This window comes from Ruditapes philippinarum, unplaced genomic scaffold, assembly GCF_026571515.1.
Source record: "Ruditapes philippinarum isolate M1 unplaced genomic scaffold, ASM2657151v2 ctg1157_1_1_1_1, whole genome shotgun sequence".
Taxonomy (NCBI): domain Eukaryota; kingdom Metazoa; phylum Mollusca; class Bivalvia; order Venerida; family Veneridae; genus Ruditapes; species Ruditapes philippinarum.
Window position 1 is genome coordinate 144,779 of NW_026851538.1, and position 23,957 is coordinate 168,735.

Genomic DNA, 23,957 nt, shown 5'->3' on the forward strand with positions numbered 1-23,957 from the left:
CCTTACAATCTTTAATCTAATGGGAAAGTGATCTGAATTAGGTGAAAAATCTTAAATAATATTTTTTTTCATGATTTTTTTTCTGCTACGAAATCTGCTTGTGGTCATAGTATTATTTCTACATAGGTTTAGTCGTTAAAATTTGGCTTTTACAAATCATGGTCATGCAAACTACATGAATTAGATAAAGAAGGCAGACGCTTGTTTTGGTTGAGGCTATTATGTTTTTGTTTAGGGGGTTAGTTGTCGTAGACAAATTTATAATTTGTGTGCATTTATTACCTTGCAATGATTATATTATCTTAAATGCTTCTGTGATTAATTAATAAAATTATTTGTATTTAAAATTGTTATATGTCCGATTAAAGGCATAATTCTAATTCAGATGAAATCAGTTCACACCTTCATGTGCATTGATCACGTGTTGGTTTCAGCCAATGAAAATCATCAACATAGTCGGGCAGAAAAAAAGTTTTCTATTAGTGAATCGATATTCTTTATGTAGCAAGCAAACTTTGAGTTGCAAGTGTTAGTTTTATACTATATTTTCGGCAGAAAAATCTGTCCGAGTAGGGCCAGGCATTTTCATATCATAGGATGGCTGCCTACACTATCACGTGATTATCCAAGCACAACCGCGACTTGGCGCGGGAATTATAAATATAGCTAACCTGGGCGCGAAGTATAGGATAGGAAATACCTTTTTACATTTATGTATAGGTAAGTGTGCATATTGGGTGTTCTTCGTAAATAAGAAAGCTAAAAAGGAGCGGAGCTTGCGAAGCGACTGTAGCTTTCTTATTTACGAAGAACATCCAATATGCACTCTAACCGGCTTTAGTCCTCGCCAATTTTTTTTTAGCCAATCACCGACGAGGATTTTTCAAATTTTCAGGTTACAAATCTTAATAGAACAGATTTTATATAAAACTGGACGTTTTATATTATAAAACGCAAGTGGGCGGAGCACTAAGCCGGTTAGAGTGCATATTGGATGTTCTTCGTAAATAAGAAAGCTACAGTCGCTTCGCAAGCTCCGCTCCTTTTTAGCTTTCTTATTTACGAAGAACACCCAATATGCACTCTAACCTATGCATAGAACAGAATTTATATCAACTGGACGTTTTATATTATAAAAGGCAAGTGGGCGGAGCTAAGTTTCGAAGAGCGCTAAAGTGCAATATACGCATGTGCAGAGATATTGAAGTTTACTCCTCATACTAATCAATATTTATGCATCATGCTTTTTCCGTACACGCACATGTATATCGTCACTACGGCATAGAATTAAAAAAAGAGGTTCATTGAAATGAAAACAGGCAAAATAACAGTTTTATTACTTATAAAACCCTAAGAAGTAACTTCAAGTCTATTTTATTACTTTATACATCAGTGTACACATTTACTTATATTACATTTTGACCTTATCAAATGCTATGAATCATGCAGGAACTCGCAAATTTGGCTCATTTATTTATATAATTATCAGTAAGATAAATAATTGTTTTGTTTTCCTTCCAATGTTTCACAATTGATAAAATTTCGAAATCTTCATTGAAGAATTGACCGAGGAGATCGAAATCACCGCTATCATTTTTCGCCTCCATATTGTCTTATTTACCTAGACAGAATGGGGGAATTAGCTATCCCGAAAATGTGTACCGCTACCGTCGTCCAAACATGGTTTATAATATACACATTTAGGCTATCGTGTGACGTCACGCAGTGTGTTGGGCGGAAAAAATTGGGCGGAGCACTAAGCCGGTAAGAGTGCATATTGGATGTTCTTCGTAAATAAGAAAGCTACAGTCGCTTCGCAAGCTCCGCTCCCTTTTAGCTTTCTTATTTACGAAGAACACCTAATATGCACTCTAACCTATACTTAATATTTACAAAACCGTATCTTCGGGGTTTTATTGGATCAATTGATAACAAATTATAATGCTTTTTTGTATAGGAATTTTTGTATTAGTATACGAATTTTTGTAAAAATTTTCTTGTTATATTTGATGTAGCAAACAAAACAACTTTTAATGTTCAGTTAAGCACTAAATAAGGAACTGTAAAATTGACAACATAGGACAGTTATATGCCTTAAATATAACCTGTATGCAAAATTTAAACAAAATTTACCGTGTGGTTTATGAGTTATGGACACTTTTCTGAACTGAAATTTTGCCATTAGAAGGTCTTTTTTTTCAGAAATGAAGAAACCCTAAAGAGTCTATTATATCATCATTATGAAATATATTTTTATATTGCTCATTGTTAAGAAACAAATAATGACATTCAGGTAACAAATTAAACAAGCAAAACGATTGTTTCTAAACGAAATGTTTTTAATATTGAATTTCATAAAAATGTAACCTTACCCCACCAACTTTAAAACACTTATTTGACCATTTCCCTATGGAAAAAAGCGTTATCTAAAATATCCACAATGAGGGGCTGGTTTCAAAGTTTACCTAAATTTTCTTAACTGTATATTGGCTGGTTTTGCAAAATAAAAAATACTTTTACTGTGTATTTTTTATTTTATAAATCTTTGAAAATATCTGGTATCATTAAATTACATGTATTTGCTAATAAATTTGGCATTATTTAGCGAATAAATACCTACAATAATTATATATTTAAAATTAAACACTTTTTCTTCCATTTGGGATCTGAGTGATTCATAAAAAATGTTAAAAAGAAAAACAGTTGCCTACTCTTGGTTTGAACCCACGCCCCTCAGTTTCAATACACTTGGCAGTGATTCTAGCCTTCTTGAATACTCTTCCAAAAGTGGAGATAGTGCATTAGAGGTGTATAACCTTAAGTATCATATTGACTTCATGAAAAAACAAACTTTTCTACGCTAGATTGTTTATAATTGTTTTGCTTGTTTCTAGGACAATCTGTCACATTAGTGCAGTAACGGGTTAAGTCCTTGCACTAAGGTCACGAATCAATCTAAAATTAATATGCATCATTGAAACAATTAATTTTTTACAATGTTGTCAAAAATAGAAATTTTGAGCGTGTTCCTGTCATAATTTTTTTATTATTTGAATAGCTTATAAATAATAGAGCGCTTTGATTGTTCTAACAATTTGTGAAAATAGGAATCAATTGATTGAAATGATCCTAAATACAATAGTCAGTGAGGCATATGATTTGTTAACATGTTGTTTATTCTTATTTATCATGGGCAACTAACATGGTTACAGTGCAACCCTTCCCTTTATAGTCCCTTTTACTTGCAATTCTTTATGTTTGATGAGTTTATTAATAAAAAAATTGATAAAACAAGGATCAACCAGGAAAGGCGGGGTTTTCAATGGCAACGCAACCCCCACACGATCCAGCAAACTTAAACCCCAACAAGAAGACTTGACAAAAGACTCCCGGCCCGGAGGTAAAATTGCCCGGTATGTTACTTCTAAGATTTCGATTTCTTGTGGAAAATGTAGCAACAACAATGACATAATAAGTTCTTGAAGTTTAAAACCACATTTTGTAAACATAGATTTTTTATATTATATTATTGAAAATTGATTTGTTTCTTCAAGTTTAAGACAACCTCCCATTTTTTACAAGTATTTGCATGGGTTCCTATTACTTTTTTTACTTTTGGACTATTGCATAGGCGATATTAAACAGTATAATTAAAATAATCAACGTATGACATATTTGAATAGAAATAAAAGGATAATGGATAGTATGAAATCAACAAATGTTTCATCTTTAATTTAAATGCAAAAAGCTAAAATGAAAAAAAAACATTAAGAAGAGCTAGGGTTATTAGAGTCATTTTATTGAGGTAAGTTGTTATAAGAGCCATTTTACAGCTATTTTACAACAGCTTTCAAATTTCAGGAGAGCCAAAATACCGTTTTTGCTAAATCTTGGTTAATCTATTATCCTATTTTGTTATTACATCAAGATAATCTTTTATTGGTATCAAAATAATCTTATATCAGTAAATCCCAAATCCCAAATGATCAACTATAAGAATTCATGCTTTTTGCTTAATAAACACCGGTAATACTGTTACATTGATCTTTGTACCTTATGATATAGATCTAAGGTATATCATAATAAATTTATTTTTTTTTTTCACCATTTTAAGGGAAAATATAAGGGAAATTTTTCTTTAAATTAACATAATTTTGGACCTGTTATACACCTTTAAAAAATTTATTTTAACAATTTCCAGGGTTTTTAGCATAGAAAAACTTGGGTTTTTTTCCAAAATTTCACCAGTTAAATAGATCGTTTTTTCTAACATAAACATATTAAACCCTTAAAAAAGGATGGATTTTAAAAACCCAATTTTATTTGGGTTTAAATTAAAATGTTTTGTATTAACCCCAATTTTAAAATTTAGCCCCGATATGAAAAAGGGGGAAAAATTTTACCCAGCAATTTATATTTTTTAAATGAATATCCATAGTTCAAATGTTTCAACAGTGAGAAGGTTTTAGAGTTATTTAATGATTACATCTACTTTAAAGATTTTAAAGAGCTGTTTTGGAAGTCTGGAGTACAATAGTTAACAACTCCATGTTTAAACATTCTAATAAAAGCATTGACATCGCTAACATCTTTGACTTATCCGTTATTAAACTGAAATCCATATTTATACAGCTGTTTTCTACCCGGCACATCTAGGGATTTTTTAACATTTATAAAATTGCTTTTTTGGATGTCTATGGGATGGCATAGTTAACAAATTACACAAATATCGAATGCAATTAAATTATTTATATAAAATGTAGTACACATTCAAAAACAACCATACATGTATAAGTAGTTCCACGTACATAAAGCATACTCAATAAATCCAAAATGTGAGATGATTAACAAAGTATCGGTTTGATAATTGAATCAAAAATATTAAATAAATCAACAACTGTTACAGAAAAAATAACCAAAATATATCTGAGCAAAGAGAGCTCGTTGTGCCTGAGATACTTACTAAGAATGAGCGGATGACCATGACAAACTTGATGTAAGTAAGATACCCATGTACTTATATTCAGAGGTAATATTAATTTGCGTTCCACGATACGACCAGTGCTCATATCGACGAAGAGGACCACCATTTCGAAAAAACAGTCTTATCCATGTTTATTTCCATCCTAGTATCACAACAAAACTTTGTCAATAAAATTTTTTTTGCTGTTGAAAGCTTAATTGCAGCTTTAACAGCTGAATAACCCTTCCAAAAAACCTGCCTGAGATTCATTAGTTTTATCATTGTCTTCAGCCCAATCGTACAACCGTTTATTTAATGATACCCGAAAATATCTTATGCATATATTTGTAATTTATATGCTTCTGTAATTTCCAGGAATGTTACTTGGTCCATACTTATGAACAGGAGTTATAGCAGACGACCTCCAAGATAATGGAAATATTACCAGTTGAGAATATATGATTAAACTATGCTAAAAATATTGGAGCTATATCATCCATAGTAGTCTTAAAAAGTCAGCCGGAATACCATCGATGCCACTACATTTCCAAACAGACAAGTTTGCTATAGATCTGAGCACCTCATCTAAAGTAAATGGTTCATTAAGAAAACTTGCAGAAGGGTCAATATAATTATCAGAAGGCTGATCAATTGCAACAGCGTTTTTCATCATAAAGAAGTCCTCCAAAGTATCTAGAGCCCTTGAAGTTTTACCTCTCTTAAAATTTTCCAAAAAGAGCCTGGGATCATTACTACTAGCAAGTAACAGCTTTCGACTAGAAAACCAGTATTGCGAAAACATAATCCATGATAGTTCTTAAAGTCATTTCGTTATCTTTAAATATTCTGAGACCAAACAAAAGAATAAGATTCTCAACATTTTGAGCACCCGATATTTAAATATATTTAAGATTGAATTTGAAGAGAAACGTCCGCCCATATTTCTGACAAACATACACTGACAAAGCTTTCGTGTATCATAAAGTTACGGACTTCGAACACCTGTGTTAAAATCATCACAAATAGTACGATCTAAAAGAACGACAGACATATTTTGGCAAAGGTCTTTTAAAATTATCAAAATAACTTTAACAGGTGAGACTGATTCATTTATTCATTTAAATGGTTGTTTAAAGTCTCAACACCATTACTATGCATATTTAACACAGGCTTTTAGAATTCAATGTTACAAAATAAGGTTTACTTGATTGTAATAAAGGGCACAGCAGTTGTGTTTCAAATGTTTAAACAAAGCTACGTCTGGAGTTATGTTTTGCTGAAATTTTTGCTGAAGATTATTTTCATGTAAAAGTGTTCCCTATCATTTCTAAACGTAGATTTATAGACACTTTTAAACGGGAATGGGCAGATACATTGAAACGTGCTCTGTATTGTCTAAGACGATTACGTATCGTCTGAGTCGAGATCCTCAGCGGTCGTGCAGATACCGTTGCTGGGGTAAAGCGATTATGTAAATGTGTTAATGTAATGAAGCTGTCATCTCTGCATGACGTCACTCGGACCTACCTGATCTCGGGCAATCCTGTTACTGACCAAGTAGTTGCATACATAGTGTTCAGGTTATGAAATGTTTGCATAGAACACACGCAATGAGGAGCAACGTCATTTACAGACATGTCGGCTCTAAGCATACCACAGCCTGATTTCTGTCATTTTTTTAGATAGCCGTGGCATACCAGTTTTTCATAAGAAATTGTAAGCCATTTTGTGTTTCGTGTCAGTGATAAAGAGTACGTATAACTGTGTCATCAAAAAAACTTTAAATGGCCCCGGGATAGGTCTACATTAACTAGTGGTCAAAAAGCGTAAGTGAAAGGCGTTGTACAATTGCATAAAATCTTGTGTAGATGTACTTGCTATACTCAGACAAATACGTAATATTGATAACGTTCACATAAGTCACATTAATTCACATGAAAATGATATTGTTATATAGGGTTGACAAACCAATAGTTTCGCAAAATGTCCAAAAAATGATACCCCCCCTTGTAACTGATATTTTTTAATGACACAAAAACCGAAAACCTTTTTAAATGCAAATTATTCCCGGACTTTTAAAACAGTTTATTTTCAAGAAACAAAGTAGTTTTTAATTTTCTCATAAATTTTTTCTTGCAAATATCACATTTTCATCCCATAACCTGATGTCCCATTGAATCTTACGGGTTTTCCTGTACTTTTTGCAGCCAAACGCTGACCATGTTACAATAAGGTAATCTGACTTAAAAGCGCGATTTAACAATTCCTTTTTTAGGATGAAAACTTTTCCCTGAAATATTGCATTATAATTTTAGCGTCTTTTGTTAGATCTTTCAGATAAATGTGCCATTTTTATTTTTGGCCTTAACATTGTCTTAGTAGATCAGACCTGAAATCGCTAAATACCTTACCATCATGAAAAATGAATAATCTTAGAATAAGAGGAAATGTGTGAGCGTGTTCTTGCACAGATAATGCCAATTAGCAATTAACCCATGTCTCTGCAATACTTTGAGGGTAAAAGAATAGCGTTTGCAATGAAAAAAAACGAGTAAACTTTATTAGTCCGATAAATTTGGACAAAGGTAATCACTAATGAGAAAATTACATTGAAATCCCAATAGTAAAATACGAACATTAGGATACTAAACAAACATTGTATAATCATGCTTTCATTTTAAAAATGTCCTCAGTATTATATCACTCATTAATTTAGTTGCACGACAAACCTTGACATTCTTAGCAGACGAAATCCGGTGACGTAGCCCTCGTGCCATAATACATGCATAGCTATACCATGTCTGCATATATTTCTTCATCTAAACCACATCATTTGCATCATGGTTACTCAGTACCCTGTTAATTCCTATGTTGAACAAATAAAACCCACAAATACAACGATAATAATACCGCTAAACAATGTCAACACATGTAAACAATAACAAGTTGTATCCGGACGATACCTGATAGACTGGATCGAAATTCTGGAAAAAAATAGTAGAAGGGGAAAAACCAACAAAAATATGCGCCGCAATCTGCGGTCCCGTTCCCGAGTTCCAATGGGAGGCAGTTTACAGTTTCATTCGTTTAGTTTTGAATTGGTCAGGATCAAATTAACAAATTTGAAATTGAATTGAATAGCTGAGCTTCTAAATATTTTAAATTGCTTTATTTCAAGTTTCAATGGCTGGTATTGTGTTAAAGTTATTGCGCAAAATTAGTTTTGTTCAGCCATTCGTTACCTGTCGGATTCGAATACATGATTTATGGAGCTAGCTCGGAAATTAGCCCTTCAAGCAAAATTCTTTAGTTTGTATTGTGTTTGAGAGAGAAATAATGGCCAGTAACAAGTGAAAAAAAGGTTTCCCTGCTTGGGAAAGTTTAATAATTAAAGATATCATTTGATCGTTTCAAAAATGTTTGAAAAACGTTGCTCGAAATAAAGTACATAGAAATTTAGAGACGGGTAGTGACGTCAAAAGACCGCGAAGGGTCGATTAAACCAAGGTCGTCGGTCTGACATCCAAGAACCTGCAATACGCCTAATGATCATACAAAAAGTTTTAGTCTTAATCAAGCATAGTTTATTCGACCAAATTCACAATATAGTATATATATATTATATACAGATAATAGATAATTGTACGTTAATGAGGATTTGGTCCGAAAGCTGGGCTTATAAAGGCCTTCTCCTTACAGATTAATAGTGCATAAAGTACTGTATGACAGCATACGTAATATGCTTGAAATATTATGATTTTACATCCTTTTTTAGTAATTAAAGTCGAAATTGTTTCCTTCATTGAATTATAATATTAAGCAAATACAAAGAATGAGAATACAAGACTGCATAATTTTGTTATATAAAATTAAAAAGAAATAACCTAATTTAAGATAACTAAAGATAAAAAATATAAGGAAGAAACTTTCAGCAAAATAGAAAGAAAAGAAGAGATAACTAAAATGTAGATCATTCGTATAGTTCGACGATTTGAATAGGAAGCATATTTGAGTGTGATTTGAGCTGATGTCAATATGCTCGAGAGAATCTCCTGCTTTCTTGGATGTAAGTATGAACGGCTTCAAACAGTCTTCTGTTTGCATCGTCGCTAATGTTTGGATCTCCATTTAATAACATTTTGAGAGTTGCTGAATAAATTGTAAATAAAGTGTTAAGAAGACAGGCCCTGCTGTCAACAAAAGGTTAACATTCAAAGAAAAAATGGTAATTACTTTCCACTATGCCACATTGACAAAGAAGAAGAATTATTTTCAGAAAACTACATTCAGTACAAAGGCGAGCATGATAGATCTGCCATTTTATATCGCCTTCATAGAAATAATCGACATAATAGAGTCTTCGTTTCATACTTGAAATTAAAGAGACAGATCGTAAATCTTGTCCACCTAGAGGACGATTCCCATATCAGAGCAGGGCATTAAAGCATATGATAAAGAGTATAGGTTCGATAAAAGTTAAATATTTGTAGCATTGCGTAGATTGTACCTTGAATTTTCACCTACAGTAGGTGGAAGTAAAGAACGCAAGTAATCTGGTGTAAATACACCTTTTAACTTATAAATTAAGCTAAGCATATGATTATTTCTTGAAATTCTAAGGCTGTCCAAGGACCTTCACTATGGAGTTGCACTTATGATACCAGTTTTATACCACCGCACACAATACGAGAGGCTTCATTTTGAATCTTGTCAGACTCGAATGTCTTATATTGTGTGCAGTTTAGATAGACAACATCGGCGTATTCCAAACTCGGTCGAATAAAAGATAAATAGGTATTAGATAAATAGTGTATCCTCTTCCAGGCTCGGTTGGTTATAAATGTAATTTTCATGTTTACATTTAATTCTTTTGTTTTTTTAATCTTTCTTATATCCATTTTAAAACTACCATAATTATATAGATTTTATTAAATTATTTAGATTACAAAGATTTACAACGTTTATTAACCAAATAAAGTACGCTTTACAGATCACGTGCTCCTCCATGTACCGAAAACAGGTCACGTGCTCCTCCATGCCTCAGAAATTAATCGCATACCAATACCCTGCACGCTCCAGCCAGCAGGAAATAAAACATGCACCGACATTAATGCTTCAGATTTCAATGATAGAAATTGTAGGATATTTTGGTAATGTTTTCGCAACGACAGCAAACAAGACATCAAGGTTGTGAAATAGAATACTAGATATCGGGCATGTATTATTGAATTTTCTGTGATAGACATAATTATATGTACGTTAAAATGAAATGCATTTATTTACTTTTACATGTGAATGTGACTGTGACGCGGTCAGTTGTTTGCCGTGCAGCGTTGAAAACTGTTTATTTTATACGAATGTCATAGATCATGCAAGTGTTGTTTCACAAAGATCTGTCCGGATAATGATTACTCATAACTACCACGGGCCGGTTTTTTTTTATTTTGTTATCATATTTTGGCGTAATACTGTGGATTCTGACAATGTTAAACGCATCATACACCGACGCTATACCTAACGTTTCATGTATAACTATATACAAGATGTTCATAGTTTTAAGATTTTCTTACACGGGCGTTTTCTTTTTCTTTTCTCCCCCCTCTTAAATCCAGGAATTAGCTTATAGATAACACAGAGAGCGCATTCTGATCAGATAATCAAACGCTCTGCTAGTCAATATGTCATTTTATGTCATCTTCACTTGAATTCACAACTTTCATATCAGCCTCAAGTATTGATATTTGCGTATCCAATGTTTACATGATGAGTAAGATTAGCGAATCTGTTACGCTTATTATCGAAGCTTTAAATGTAAAAGTTTGTTTATACTGGGAAAAAAATATTCTTAATTCCGGAGTAAGTCTATTCATAATATTTTGTGGGTTTCCCCAGCTAATCCGGGGATACACTGTTTAACAGTTACAGCTTCAAAAATAAGCGACACAGTCTGACCCGGTAGTGCACCGTGAAGCTATCGGGGGTATTAGCTTGGAAAAATCCAATTTTTTTTCGTTTTTAGATATTTTTCAACGAACTGGATTTCTCGTGAATTTCTATCACACTTCTAACTAGAACATTTAGTTTTACACTTATTCGCTTCCAAAGGGTTCAGGACAACACAGTCGTGATTAGGGTGATCAATGAGCAATGGAAGAAATTAAAATATATTAATAGAAAAATGAGCCAAAATTGTTCAAGATAAAGCAAAGGAATTCAGAGTTTCAAATAGAATAAACTAATACTATTCAATCTGTTCAATGACTGTTAAACTCAAAAGCATTTAATTTTGCTTAAACGTCATAAGTTTAACTTTACAACACTAGATATTTTATAGGTTTGTAAAAGAGAAAATGAAAAGTTACATGAAAGACTTTACAATTTATCATGAAAGTAAAAAATATACACAAAGAATAGAAAATAGCAGATTTGAACTCGAAAATAAATAAAACATTTTCATAATAATTATGAGCTCTTCATAATCTGAAATCTGTAACCACTACGCTACACGGAACGTGTATTCTTCTGTATTGCAATAGAAAAGCAAAATGTAATAACAAAATAACATGCACACCCATTATATCATAATGGTACAACCGATTGATGTAAACGCTACCCGGATTCGACTTATGTTTACTATTGATCAAGAATGTATTTAATTTATTAAAAACAAATAATGCCACAGAAATGAATAAATATTTTTTTTATAAAGGTCAGACATTATTTTTCCAGCATTTAAATAATAGTTTTAGAGCATGTTAGATGCTTGTTACCTGAATAAAGTAGAGCTAAATGTAAAATAATGTGTCATAAAAGCAGCAAAATGTTTAGATAAAACAGTATTTTGACTATCATACAAATTCAAAATCACTATAAATGTACTAACTGCCAAAAGGAAACAGAAGTAAAAAGTCAGGTCAGGTAATTGGCAAATGAATAACAGTTGGAAACTAAAAAAAAAAAAAAAAAAAAAAATATTTTCAGAAATACAAATGAAAGCATTTCTGTGGCATAATGGGCTTTTAAATAAAATACACGTTTGTTTACTCATATCTTCTGCAATGTCAAATGTAGTGTTTTACAAAATATGCAAGATCACGAATATGCGGGTACATAAACAGATGTCCTATGCGAGGGCTATATATCGCAAACGATCGTTTACATAGAGCAATAAAACTTGTCAAAAATCTTTATAACGATTTTATAGATCCCACAATTATCGTTATTTGATAAAAATATATTCATAAACTTGACAGTAGCCGTGTATATAGTTTATATAAACATCACTATTATCCAATGAAAGAGCGAGTTTACAAACGTGCAACATCATGAAAAAGTTTCCTCACATCTTATTAACATTAAAGTAAAATCAATTGTCTTTATTACACAATACATCGACATCGCTATTCCTGTCATCAATACTATCATATTGGGGTGTAGCATACTTTATATCGCCTGAATCTATTACAAATTGAATCGTGTCGTACAAGTGAAGAGGTAAAGTGTTCGCTTCGTAGGTGAAGAGACACTGGTTTGAATCCTAGACACGTCATTTTTTTATTTCTGTTTCTATTAATTCAACTAGCTGGATGAATTTCTTTAGATTTACACAGTTTTAACAGAGTAAAAGTCAACACAGTCGATGACTTAGGTGCTAAATGACGGATAAAATAGCAATAGTCAAAATTGTAAAAGAAATGAACTTAATGAAATGAGTTCCCAAAAAAAAAATAATGATAATAATAAAAAATACTAATAAAAATACTATAATTCATACATTTTTAACGACTATTAAAATTTAAATATAATCAATTTTGCTTAAATTCCTTACGTTTATGGCTTAAGCTGTGCAAAACAATGGACGGTTATAATGAAACACTGTCATGTTAACCTTTTCCCTTATATAAGCGTGTTTCGACGGCTTTTTGCCCCCCCCCTTTTTGAGGCCTCAAGCAGTGAAAAAATGTCCTATTTAGACACCAAACACTGGTTTGCGTTTGAGAAATGTTGTTAAAAAAGTGACCATTTTTTCGGCGCCGTCCCCCATCCAAATAAAATATCAGGGGGTTGCCAGAAGGGGGATGTGCCCCCTTCTGTTTGGGGGGTTTGAAGGGGGGCGGAGTCCCCCTCATCGCCAAGAAAAGTTTGGACTTGTGAGAGGCTTAAAATGACCCCAGGTCGATCATAAGGTAACGTGTAACCAACGCTGAAAAGCCTTTGACTCTATCTCAATTCCTTGAGAAGTTGCAGCACTTTGAAATAAATTTTGATGGAAAAAATCGAGGCAAAAAAGTGATTTTTGGCAATTTTGAGATGTCCCCTCGTTGCCATGGTAACAGGAAATTTAAGACTGAGCATGTCATTACAAAGGCAATGGTCCAGTCAACATTTGTGCCAAGTTTGATTAGTATTGAAGCATTTTTCATAGTTTCATAGCAGTTTGAACTTGTAAGAGGAGGCTTTTCAGTGAAAATGGCCATTTTTCACAATATGCTCATGGGGGAAAGGGTTAATAGATTTATTAAAGACATAATAAAGAACATACACGTAACAAACTATACTAAATATTCGAAAAGTAAAAAAACACTAAAATATGGGCAGTTGCAGATTTAAACTTGGGACATTATTATATAACCTAAACGCTCTAACCGCTTAACCACGGTTATAATGGTTAAACAGCTTACACGACCCATTACAGCATAAAAATATCACGGAATAAAAGTAAACATCTACGAGTCCGACCCACATAATCCATTCAATTTTCTATAGCATTTTTCTTGTGTCTTTTCAACTTCATCACAACATTACGAATGGAATAATAATAACCCCAACATGTATACCAGTTGATACCATTTGCGTACGTTGAGTGATTACCAGGTAGGTAAAGTCCGTTTAAATTGCTCAAATGACACGATTTGTACCACCATGCACCATTAAATCTGTTAGCACAATTAAAACCCGCACCGTCGTTATCCCTATCTTTTGTCGAGAACATGTTTCCATTATGACGAGAAAGACTATCGCCACAATCACCTGTGAAGTCATCTATATGCAATCTAAAATTCAAAGTTTCGTTATCAATCCTAAACTCGTTATAAATTGCATAAGCATGTAAAGGTGAAACGTCCCCAAATGCTTCCATTTCAATCTTTAAAGAACTTTCAACAACAGTCAGCCAAAATATTGCCTCAAGTCCGAGCCAGTACTCGCCTGTTATGTTACCAAATCCATGAACATAGTCTGTCCATGTCCTGTAGAAGTTTTCTGAGCCATCCATTCGACGTTGTATTACTGTCCATCCCCCGTTTGTCATATCACACCATGTTTGAATGCTAAACCCGCTGACGGGATGTACTGTATATGGACCATCTTCCTTACAGCCCTTTTCGAGAAGGGCCAGACAATCTTTATTTTCTGTAAATACACAAAGCACCTCAAAAGTAAATCAACATAAAGCTCAACTTCCGATATCTAAACACAAATAGTACTAGACAATAATTTCGTCGAATATGCTTTCCAGTCTCAGAAATCCAAATTATCCGAACCATATTGTTTTAAAAGCATCTCATTAAAAAAAGCTTACAAAATAGTCTTTGTACGTTGTGAAATGCTAAAACGAATATAAAGCCAAATCATTCTAAAAAGAGAAAAGAATTGACAAATACAGTTTATAATTAATTCAATAAGATGAATATAATGTTAGATTATCCATCATTTTTGTATAATTAAATGCTCGATTATCATAGCACTGAAAGCACGGTATTATGAAGACATATAATCGTTTTATTTCGATCAGTTTGTTTCAATGAAATAAAGCTTATAAACCGACGTGGGACGCCATATGCTTTGCATTTATAAAAATTTCGATGTAGCAGTTTGTATATCTTTGGGAAGATCTTAATTAAAACAAAGCATTAGTAAGATTGTATAAACTGTACGTTATTTCTTCTAAACGTCTCCATGATATCTAAAGAGTTGAAGTTCCTGTTTGTTGTAATTCAGGATACAACATCACTTAAGTGAAACTATATATATTATATAATTTATCTTCTTAAACAATTTCCAGACATCCAATAATATGTTAAATATGTACTGCAAATGTTTATAATATGCGCATTATAAGTATTCATTAAAGTTTATGCATTAATTTCTTATTGAAAAATTTGGCTTAGACTTTATCGAAAAAAAATTATTACATCCCTTTATTTACATGAAATGTCAATTTGGTAATATCTTTACAACAAATGATGCTTTTTGGAACGAACTTACAATATTGATAAATTTTCATTTGAGCATCATGTTTATGATATTAAAACTAAAAAAAAAGAGTTGCAAGATCTTAAATACGAGACATAAACAACATACGTCGGAGATGATAAGGTTTTTTTCCGTTATTCATTGAACACCCCTTGTAGATGTTAAATAATTTTAATCGCAAATTCTATTCTCGGGCTAGGTAAATCTCTCATTAATTAATTAAGAAATTCAATGTCAAGCAATTCACTTGTCTATTATAAACAATTTCTCTGAAACTGAGATTATTTCTCCTTGATCGAAACTTTCAATATATTGACTTTTACGCCAATACACTTATTTAGTCAGTTTTGTAACATTGACCACCTCACCTCCTTTATGATTCACTTGATAATTGAATAACGAAACGCTCGATTCATATAAATCACAGTTCATTGAAAATATGTGCAAGTTTCTTGTTAACAGTGATGGAATAAACCTTACCTGGAAAGTTGTATATTCGCATTGTCCCCTTTTCCTTCGTACAGAAAGATGAAAAAAGTATTCGTTAATATGGGAGATAACGTCATAACGATATTACCGAGAGATTACTTTCCCTTGCACCATAACGATTTTAAATGACCTTGGTTGTTTATTGTGTAGTCTATTTGTAGATAAATTATTGGAAAAACATGCTGACGTAAAATTATGCTAGAAAAACGTCACTGAATGTTTACTTCTGCGCTTATTTTGAAATGGGTAGAAAAGGTTCAGAATTGACCATTGATGTAAAAAAATATTGCTGTTTGTATGTATAATGATGGAATGTCAATAGCGGTAATTTCGAGAACTTTACAGAAACCTCACAGTACCATTTCATCTGTTTTAAAAAAATTCAAATCATCAGGATCAGTGGAAAATTTACAAAAACCGGGCCGACCTCGATTAGTGAGAGACAGAGATTATCGCCATCTTGAAAGGACTGTGAAGTGCAATCGTCGGGCATAACGAGTAAATTTAATGAGGGGAGAGCAAAGCCAGTTTGTAAGAGAACTGTTCAAAATCATTTACATAAACATGGATTTTCTAAAAGAGTGAATAAGAAAAGAGTTATTGTGTCAAAGGTGAATAGAGCAAAGCGCCTTTCTTGGTGTAGAGAAAAAAGAAGGTCTAAAGTAGAAGGTGAATGGGATCGTGTGATATTTTCTGATGAAAGTCAAGTTGTAATAGGCAGTGACAATAGAGTTTTGATATGGAGGAAGCGTGACGAAGGGTATAGACCTGATTTATTGACTCCGAAATCTTCCAATAACAAGAAGGTGATCAAAGTGATGATATGGGGGTGTGTCACTTGGCAAGGTGTTGGTACTCTAGCGAAAGTCAGTGGTAACATTAATGCTCAAAAATACGAGGAAATTTTAGAAGAAAATCTTTGGCCAGTTATTGCTCGTCATTTCCCCGATAACTCTTACACATTTCAGGACGACAACGCACCTGTTCATCGTGCACGCAGTGTCAATCTTTATAAGACCAGAAACGGTATAAAATCTATGTTTTGGCCAGCACAATCACCTGATTTAAACATATTTGAAAATATCTGGTTATATATTAAACGGAAACTTTCAAACAGTACATTGAGCAGATATTATTTGACGTTTTTTTCCGGATCTGGCAAGAGATTACACCCGCCTATGTTCAGAGCCTGTACAAGTCTATACCACGGAGAATGATGCAGGTTATAAGGTTCAAAGGGCATTTAACTAAGCATTAAGGTTAGTAAACCTAGTTTAAAGGTTAGTTTACTCGTTCAGTTAATGTTAAAATCAAGTTTGAAGTTATGTATGTAAAAGACAGAAAATCCAGTATGGCCGCCAAATCACGAATACTTTTTCATCTTTCTGTAATTGATTTCGAACAGACAGTTTAAAATCAGATATTATTTGATTATGTTCGACCTACTATGTATTTAAATTATGCAGTATTCCTAAAGATACACGTTTAAAGGTACCTTTTTACTATACACATATCCCATCTCACAACTTACATAAAAATACAAGCCAAAAGAAGCAAAAATTTCACGCGACTGCATTATCTGCCATCTTGTTTGAAGCTTATAAGTTGCTAAATTTGAAACGTATTATTTCTATCAATTTCCTATTAATCAATTATCGAGAACGAATAAATTCTTGCTATCATCTTAACATAATTTAAATTAATTATTTCAAATTTCTATAATAAAAAGGGTCAAATAAAACAAAGCCACCAAAATTATTGTTGAAATAATAAGGCAGAACATTACCTTTTTCTTATTATACATGTATACATGTATGGTGCCGAACTTACCAATTAGAGTGGTGTGTGCCAGCACTGAACCAGGTTCGTGTCTATATACCAATTCTTCGGAAACATTATACATGGAACATAAGGAGAATCTTCTTTTGTACACCATGACATTGGCATGTTGAGTATTGCATTTGAAATGTGTTAAGCACTGAGTATAACTCACACGTGTCACATTTCTCACAGACGTGACGCGTGTGTGTGCATCTAATGCATGATTCAAGAGCACATTTTGTGCATCTATATTCAAATAATTAAAAAAGTAAATAAGGTGAAAGCATAAGAGTGAATAAACACGTCGATTTTTATACATTTCAGATAAGGCAACTAATTTCATAGCACCTATTTTATCTTCAAATTGGTAAGTCCCAATTTGTTATGTTGGCTGACCATATAAATCACCATAGTCTTCACTAATATTTATAATGTCTCAGTATATACGTACAACATAATATAGAATCGTATACAAATTGACGTCTATTAAATGCTATTTGATGCTAATATTATTTTTTTCAACGGAACTTGTTGTAGGATTACCGTTAAGTAGGATTTTGTATCTCCACGACCTCGGTAATCGTCCTGAAATTTCAGACAAAATGTATAAAAAATACGGAAATATTTTATTCAATCCGCGAATATAAGTGAAAAAAAAAACAACAAATATCACAAATATATCCCGATACAGTATTTGATTGTTAACTTAGAGCAGGTCCTTATATTAGACTCATAATAAATTATCATGTTGAACTAATATTAATTCTCATTTCTTGCACTGACAACAATGGATTTTAGTTCTTATATCTAGACTTCCTTTTCGACATTAGTAAAAATCCAAAACATTTTAACAAATGAAGTACACAAAAAACAAAAACAGGTTATACATCTCTGTTTGGACCTTTTAAATATATAGCGTTTATTTCAATGGTCAAAATTATTCTTGTCGACTTTTTACGTAACATTTCAGCTCATTGTCATGCCGTTATGATCCTTCTTGGAAACAATCTCGTAGACAATCTTGTAAACCCTTCTAAGCACTTAAAGGTTATACATATTTAATAGATTCTCATATACTTTTTTCAGCCTTAAGAATTCAAGATGCGTATGGATATATTACTATCTGATCACAAAGTCAGCAGTTTTCATTGTGATTCTCATATCTGCTCTAGCACTTTAAATCATTCATTATCTTTTCCTGTACGAAATTTTCTGCACGGAAATGAGGCGGAATTCAATGGCAGATTCCGCCCAGAAATTTAAATTCTCCCCTAAATATACAAGTGTTCAACCATTTGCTTTTGGCACGGATTCCGGCCGGATTCCAGGCGGAAACGGGACGGATTCTGGGCGGAATTGGGACGAAATATGCAAATGAGTTGGGGCGGAATTTTGAAGCGGAATCTTGGGGCGGAATTTTGAAGCGGAATCTTTGGGCGAAATTTTGAAGCGGAATCTCGGGGCGGAATTTCGGAACGGAATTTTGGAACGGAATTGTCAAACAAAATTCTGGGCGGAATTCTCGGACAGAATTCATGGGGGCGGAATTTTTATGAGTTTAACATTATCACATTTTTTTGGGATAAAATTATCAATAATGTTTCACATTAAATTTTCTTTCACAAAATTTAATACATATCCTTTAGTCCATATACAGAATAGAATACCATACATTCACTATAACACAAACAGTTTTTTTCTACCTGCAGGTTTTGGTAGGTACTGGTTTTCTTAGAATCCAACACTTTGTTTTTTTGCAATTTTTTTTTGCTGAGAGTGTTTCAATCATAAATTTGTTTTAAATGTTTCTGATTATTTAAATTACTATTTCTTTAATTGATGTCTGTTTTAAGTCCACTGCCTGTGTTTCCAAGAACTTCTTGTGGTTGTGCTCACCTTTAATAATAAGATTAATAATCAATTAAACAAAAATGTAGTAATGAATTATGTTTGATTGCATAATTATATGCAGTTATATTTCATGTTTTTTGATAATATCAAATTTTATGTTTCAACAGTATTAAATATTAACAGTGCTTATGCATATTCAAAAAAACTAAAGCTTACGCAGTATCATATTTCAGTGCACAAGTGTTTAAGAATTGCTCTGTATAAGAATTAATTAACTGCTTTATTTGTGACACTATTTATTACTGGTTATGTATTTTTTGAAGGAAAGATGTTGAATAGTAAAGTATTGAGATTTAAAAATATACCTTTTCAGAATTAATACTGCACATCTTTATTGAAACACCTTGCATCTCACAGTCAGCACTTAACTCCCAGTCTGAAATTATGAGTGTAAAATGTAATTTTAGATTGTTCCATTGGAAACACGTTCACATACATGTAAAATAATAAATGATTATGATGACCTTGTTCAGCTGTACAAAACTTCTGAATTTGTACCATTTATTCCTATTTAATCAAATTGACTTAATTTGTTTAATTTCCAGGAAATGAAAAAGATCTACTACATGCTATTAATTTATACAATACACACAATCATTATATAGAATCATTGAATAATTTATATTTTACAGTCATTAAACATGTAATAAAGATATAAAACAATTATCAGAAAAAAAAAACAAATGTATGAAGTTGAAAATATAAAAACAACATTGACCTCTCAGTGTTACAAATTTTAGTTTGCTACCATTGATAGTTTGATATAAAACTTGTTTCAGCATTAATGTAACTAAAGGTTTATAATTACCTGATTATGTGTCTGGTTCATCTCCTTGTCCCATGTTTTCACACTTATTTATCATACCAATACTAAAACACTTTGAGATCTTAAACAAAAGTATATCTCCAAAAATGTTAAACTCTGTTATTTGCACTCTTTTTGCTGACCCAGATATCTTAGAATTCAAAATTCACAACTGTATAACTGCATGGACAGGTCAATCATTATGTAAAACAGGGTTAATTTACTCAACCTCCATTCATTGAATGTAACAAAAATTCAAGTAACAAATAGATATATATATAGAATTTAAAAATCATTACAAATTTCTGAACAAAAAAAAATTGCAATGTCCTTCACAAATTCTGCATATGAAATTTATAATGTTATCTCTCCCCAAAATAATTCAATGGAACAGCCTGATCTGTTGGAATGACCAGTGGAGTAAATTAGTCATGCAAAGAATTTAAGATGGTGGGAAACTGCTGGTCAGTTGAGTTTTATCAGAGCTCTGATCTGTGTAGTGTAAAATCTCAGTGGATATATATTGTAGTATTTATTAACCTAAATGAAAGCAATTATTGGGCATATTGGCTGATCAATTCTATATAGATTAAAAGGGCATACTATATAAGATTATTTCATGCAATGTTTTTGTTTTTGTTTATTTTTTATAACAAAATCATGATTTCTTAGAGTTTAAAATGGCAAGCACACTATCTTGTCCTGTGGCTGTCCTGATATTCAAATTTAAACAGCATTCTTATTTCAATGTTGCTTTTTATAAACTTAAGCATTTTGGAGGTGAATGTTTTCAAGTTCTACACTAAGATTTATTACAGTTGTTTTTCAGTACAAAAAAGATTTGCTAAATTAGTCTGACAATATATCATTTGCCACAATATTTAAAAACATTGTTTAGGCATATTGTAATGTCTAAAAAATAACCCTATTTATTCTAAAAAAAACACCTGTAATTATTGGTCAAGTATCATGCTTCAACAAAAATAATAAGTACAGTTGGTAAAATTTCAATGTCTGCAAGTGCAAAAACAAGAGTTAACAATTATGATTTAGACATCTTATATGTGAAATTCTGTTCAAGAAAAATGTTTAAGTATAGAATTCCACTCATAGTGAAGACCATTCCTTCCCAAGAAAATTTCAAAGTTGAAAATTCTGTCCAAGATGAAATGTTTAAGTATAAATTCTGCTCCAAATAAAATTCCAGCCGGAATTTTTCTAGTTTTCCGCCCAGAAAAGTGAACAAAATATTTTTCTTGTGAGACGGAATGACACGGAATTTGCGTTTCCGTTCCTGGTCCGCCCAGAAATCACTGATTCCGTGTCAATTCCGTGCCAATTCCGCCCAGAATCCGTGCCAAAATTTCGTACAGGTAATTTCTATCCTTCAATGTCATTATCACTTTGCATACTAGTTACATAGAAAAGCCAGCTCGGTGGATCGACAGTAGATATAAGGCCAAAATATGTTAAACTTGGCCCAAGAGCCACATAAGTTGACATACCATGGTAAAAAGGACATATAAAAAGATGTAAACAAATGGACAATACATACACAATTACCTGCGGGGAAAAAGAAAAACACATTTAAAGTTAAAAATTTCCTACCACAACGGGTTTACAAAATATAATTCCATGTAAATTGTGATAAGGAAACTGCGAAATATCATTATTGAATCTAAATAATATAGATCTAGTTAGTTCAACATTGACTGGTAACAACTGAGAATATTGAGTGACATTGGAGGAAATCTAAGAATATCTTTAGATCAAACTCAAAGATTTCTTTCTCAAATATTAACTTATTCAGCAGACAAAACAACTGGAAAATTACAACACAGAAGGAATTCCCAATGTTCATGATACTTCACTGGTGACTCAACAGCAACGGAAATTGAAACTTTCGATTTTCCCTGGTTCAATTCGAGATTTACACATGCACGATATAAGACAGAGAAGGAAACACACTTTCGGATGAAATAACGTGCATAATCTTTTCCGCTGCCGTCAATACACAATTTTAAACTGTGATATAATAACATAATAAAAACAATACATTGATGAGAAAATATATATCAGAGATACAAAGATTTCTGTGAGCTGAAAAATTCTGTATCGCTTTGCAAACAAGAGTAAAATTTGAAACTTGAAAAATATTCTTATGACACTTCTTCTGAATTACCAAACATTTATTCAAATCATATACCAAGAATTGTGTTGTAAATTTTAATCACAATGTTGTCACAAAATGATCTCAAGTGGTATTTTGATTATATTTTGTTTACTTTTGAACAACCAAACATTTTTATTCAATCATTTTGTGTATTCATAAGTATGCTAATAAATATGATATTTTATATTTTACGTAACTTCCCAATGAGTTTCGTTCCATTGATTGAAATATGAAATGTATAAATTGAATTGCTGTCTTCTTGCTTTATGTGTTTTTGTAACAACACCATAGCAATAGTAAAAGCTTTGTACATGTATATATACCTGCAATACCTTTGATATTATTAAATGCTGAACTTATTTTCTCTCTTCATTTTTATTATTTTTCTTCTATAAATATGAAATATAATATGTAAATGTTAGCGTAAAACCAGTCACACAAGTCTTTGTCTGTTCTGGACACATATTTAACAGCAAAAGATGAATTACAAAATCAATGTTTGGTCTATAAATTATTAACCATTTCCAGTATTAACATTGAGTCTCTATTTTCTAATGATTTGTAAAACGAACCTTATAATTTTACAATAAAGGCCGCAAATTCAAAGTACCAAAATCGATATTTCAAAATGACTGCTATATAGTGTACTTATTGAATGTTTTACGTAATAGATAAAGTACATGAAACGAGTTAGTTACGAGGATATAACACTGGCTGGGGCGACATCAAGGGGTGTTTCTGCTAAAAAATGGCGAGGCCAAAAGGCCGAGAATTTTTTTTTCAGAAACATTCCGAGATGTCGCCCCAGCCAGCGTTATACCTCCGTAACTAACGAGTTTCATATACTATAACTGTTTTATCGCAATGACATAATGTTTTCTTTTTTTTGTAATAGAAATACAAATAAATAAATAAATAAATAATTCGTTAGCTACATTACAGTTATTTATGATAAGGCAGTTTTTTCAAGTTGCTTTCGCTGCCGCAATTTTTTAAACAAAAGACATCCAATGTTAAAGGCGGATTGTAAACTGTCATCAAGATTGATTCAAGATTAAAGGGCTTTTTTCAGTGGTAATAATTCATTCAGCAGATTACCTTTTGATTAAATGCGAGTAAATTTCATTTCATTAATATCTTTGTTTATATTTTTCATTGTATTTATATATTTATTTCATTTTATTTTATTGATTCCATTGTTTTATTTTTTATTTGCTACTGGGAATGGTCGTTACCACTGCTCCATTGGAGCCTCTATGAAAAAAACTTCATATATATATAAGGTGCGAAAAAAACCGATATATAACCCTATATGAATCAGTGAAAAAAATGTACTGCTATATATCAATACAGTTTTCAAATGCTCATTGAAGTGTACAGAGTATCATGGGTTAGTTATTCCAAACCATGCGATAATTTATGATAGCCATGGGAGTAAAAATATTCAACTCAATTTTTTTCTTTTATACAATAATAACAAGTCTTAGAAGAAAAGGGAAAACACTGCAATCAATGGTAATAAGCATTTTGAAATAATGTAC

The 23,957-nt window shown here is 32.0% G+C and overlaps 1 protein-coding gene across 1 annotated transcript; it reads right to left on the reverse strand.

Moving 5' to 3' along the window:
* Positions 1-13,476: 13,476 nt before the first annotated feature.
* Positions 13,477-17,783, reverse strand: LOC132739777 (fibrinogen C domain-containing protein 1-B-like). Its single transcript, XM_060727610.1, has 2 exons — positions 17,537-17,783; positions 13,477-14,374 (listed from the first exon to the last, which is right to left on the reverse strand). The coding sequence occupies exons 1-2, from the start codon at positions 17,640-17,642 to the stop codon at positions 13,716-13,718; spliced, it is 765 nt and encodes a 254-aa protein (XP_060583593.1). The 5' UTR covers positions 17,643-17,783; the 3' UTR covers positions 13,477-13,715.
* Between the last annotated feature and the right edge of the window lie 6,174 nt (positions 17,784-23,957).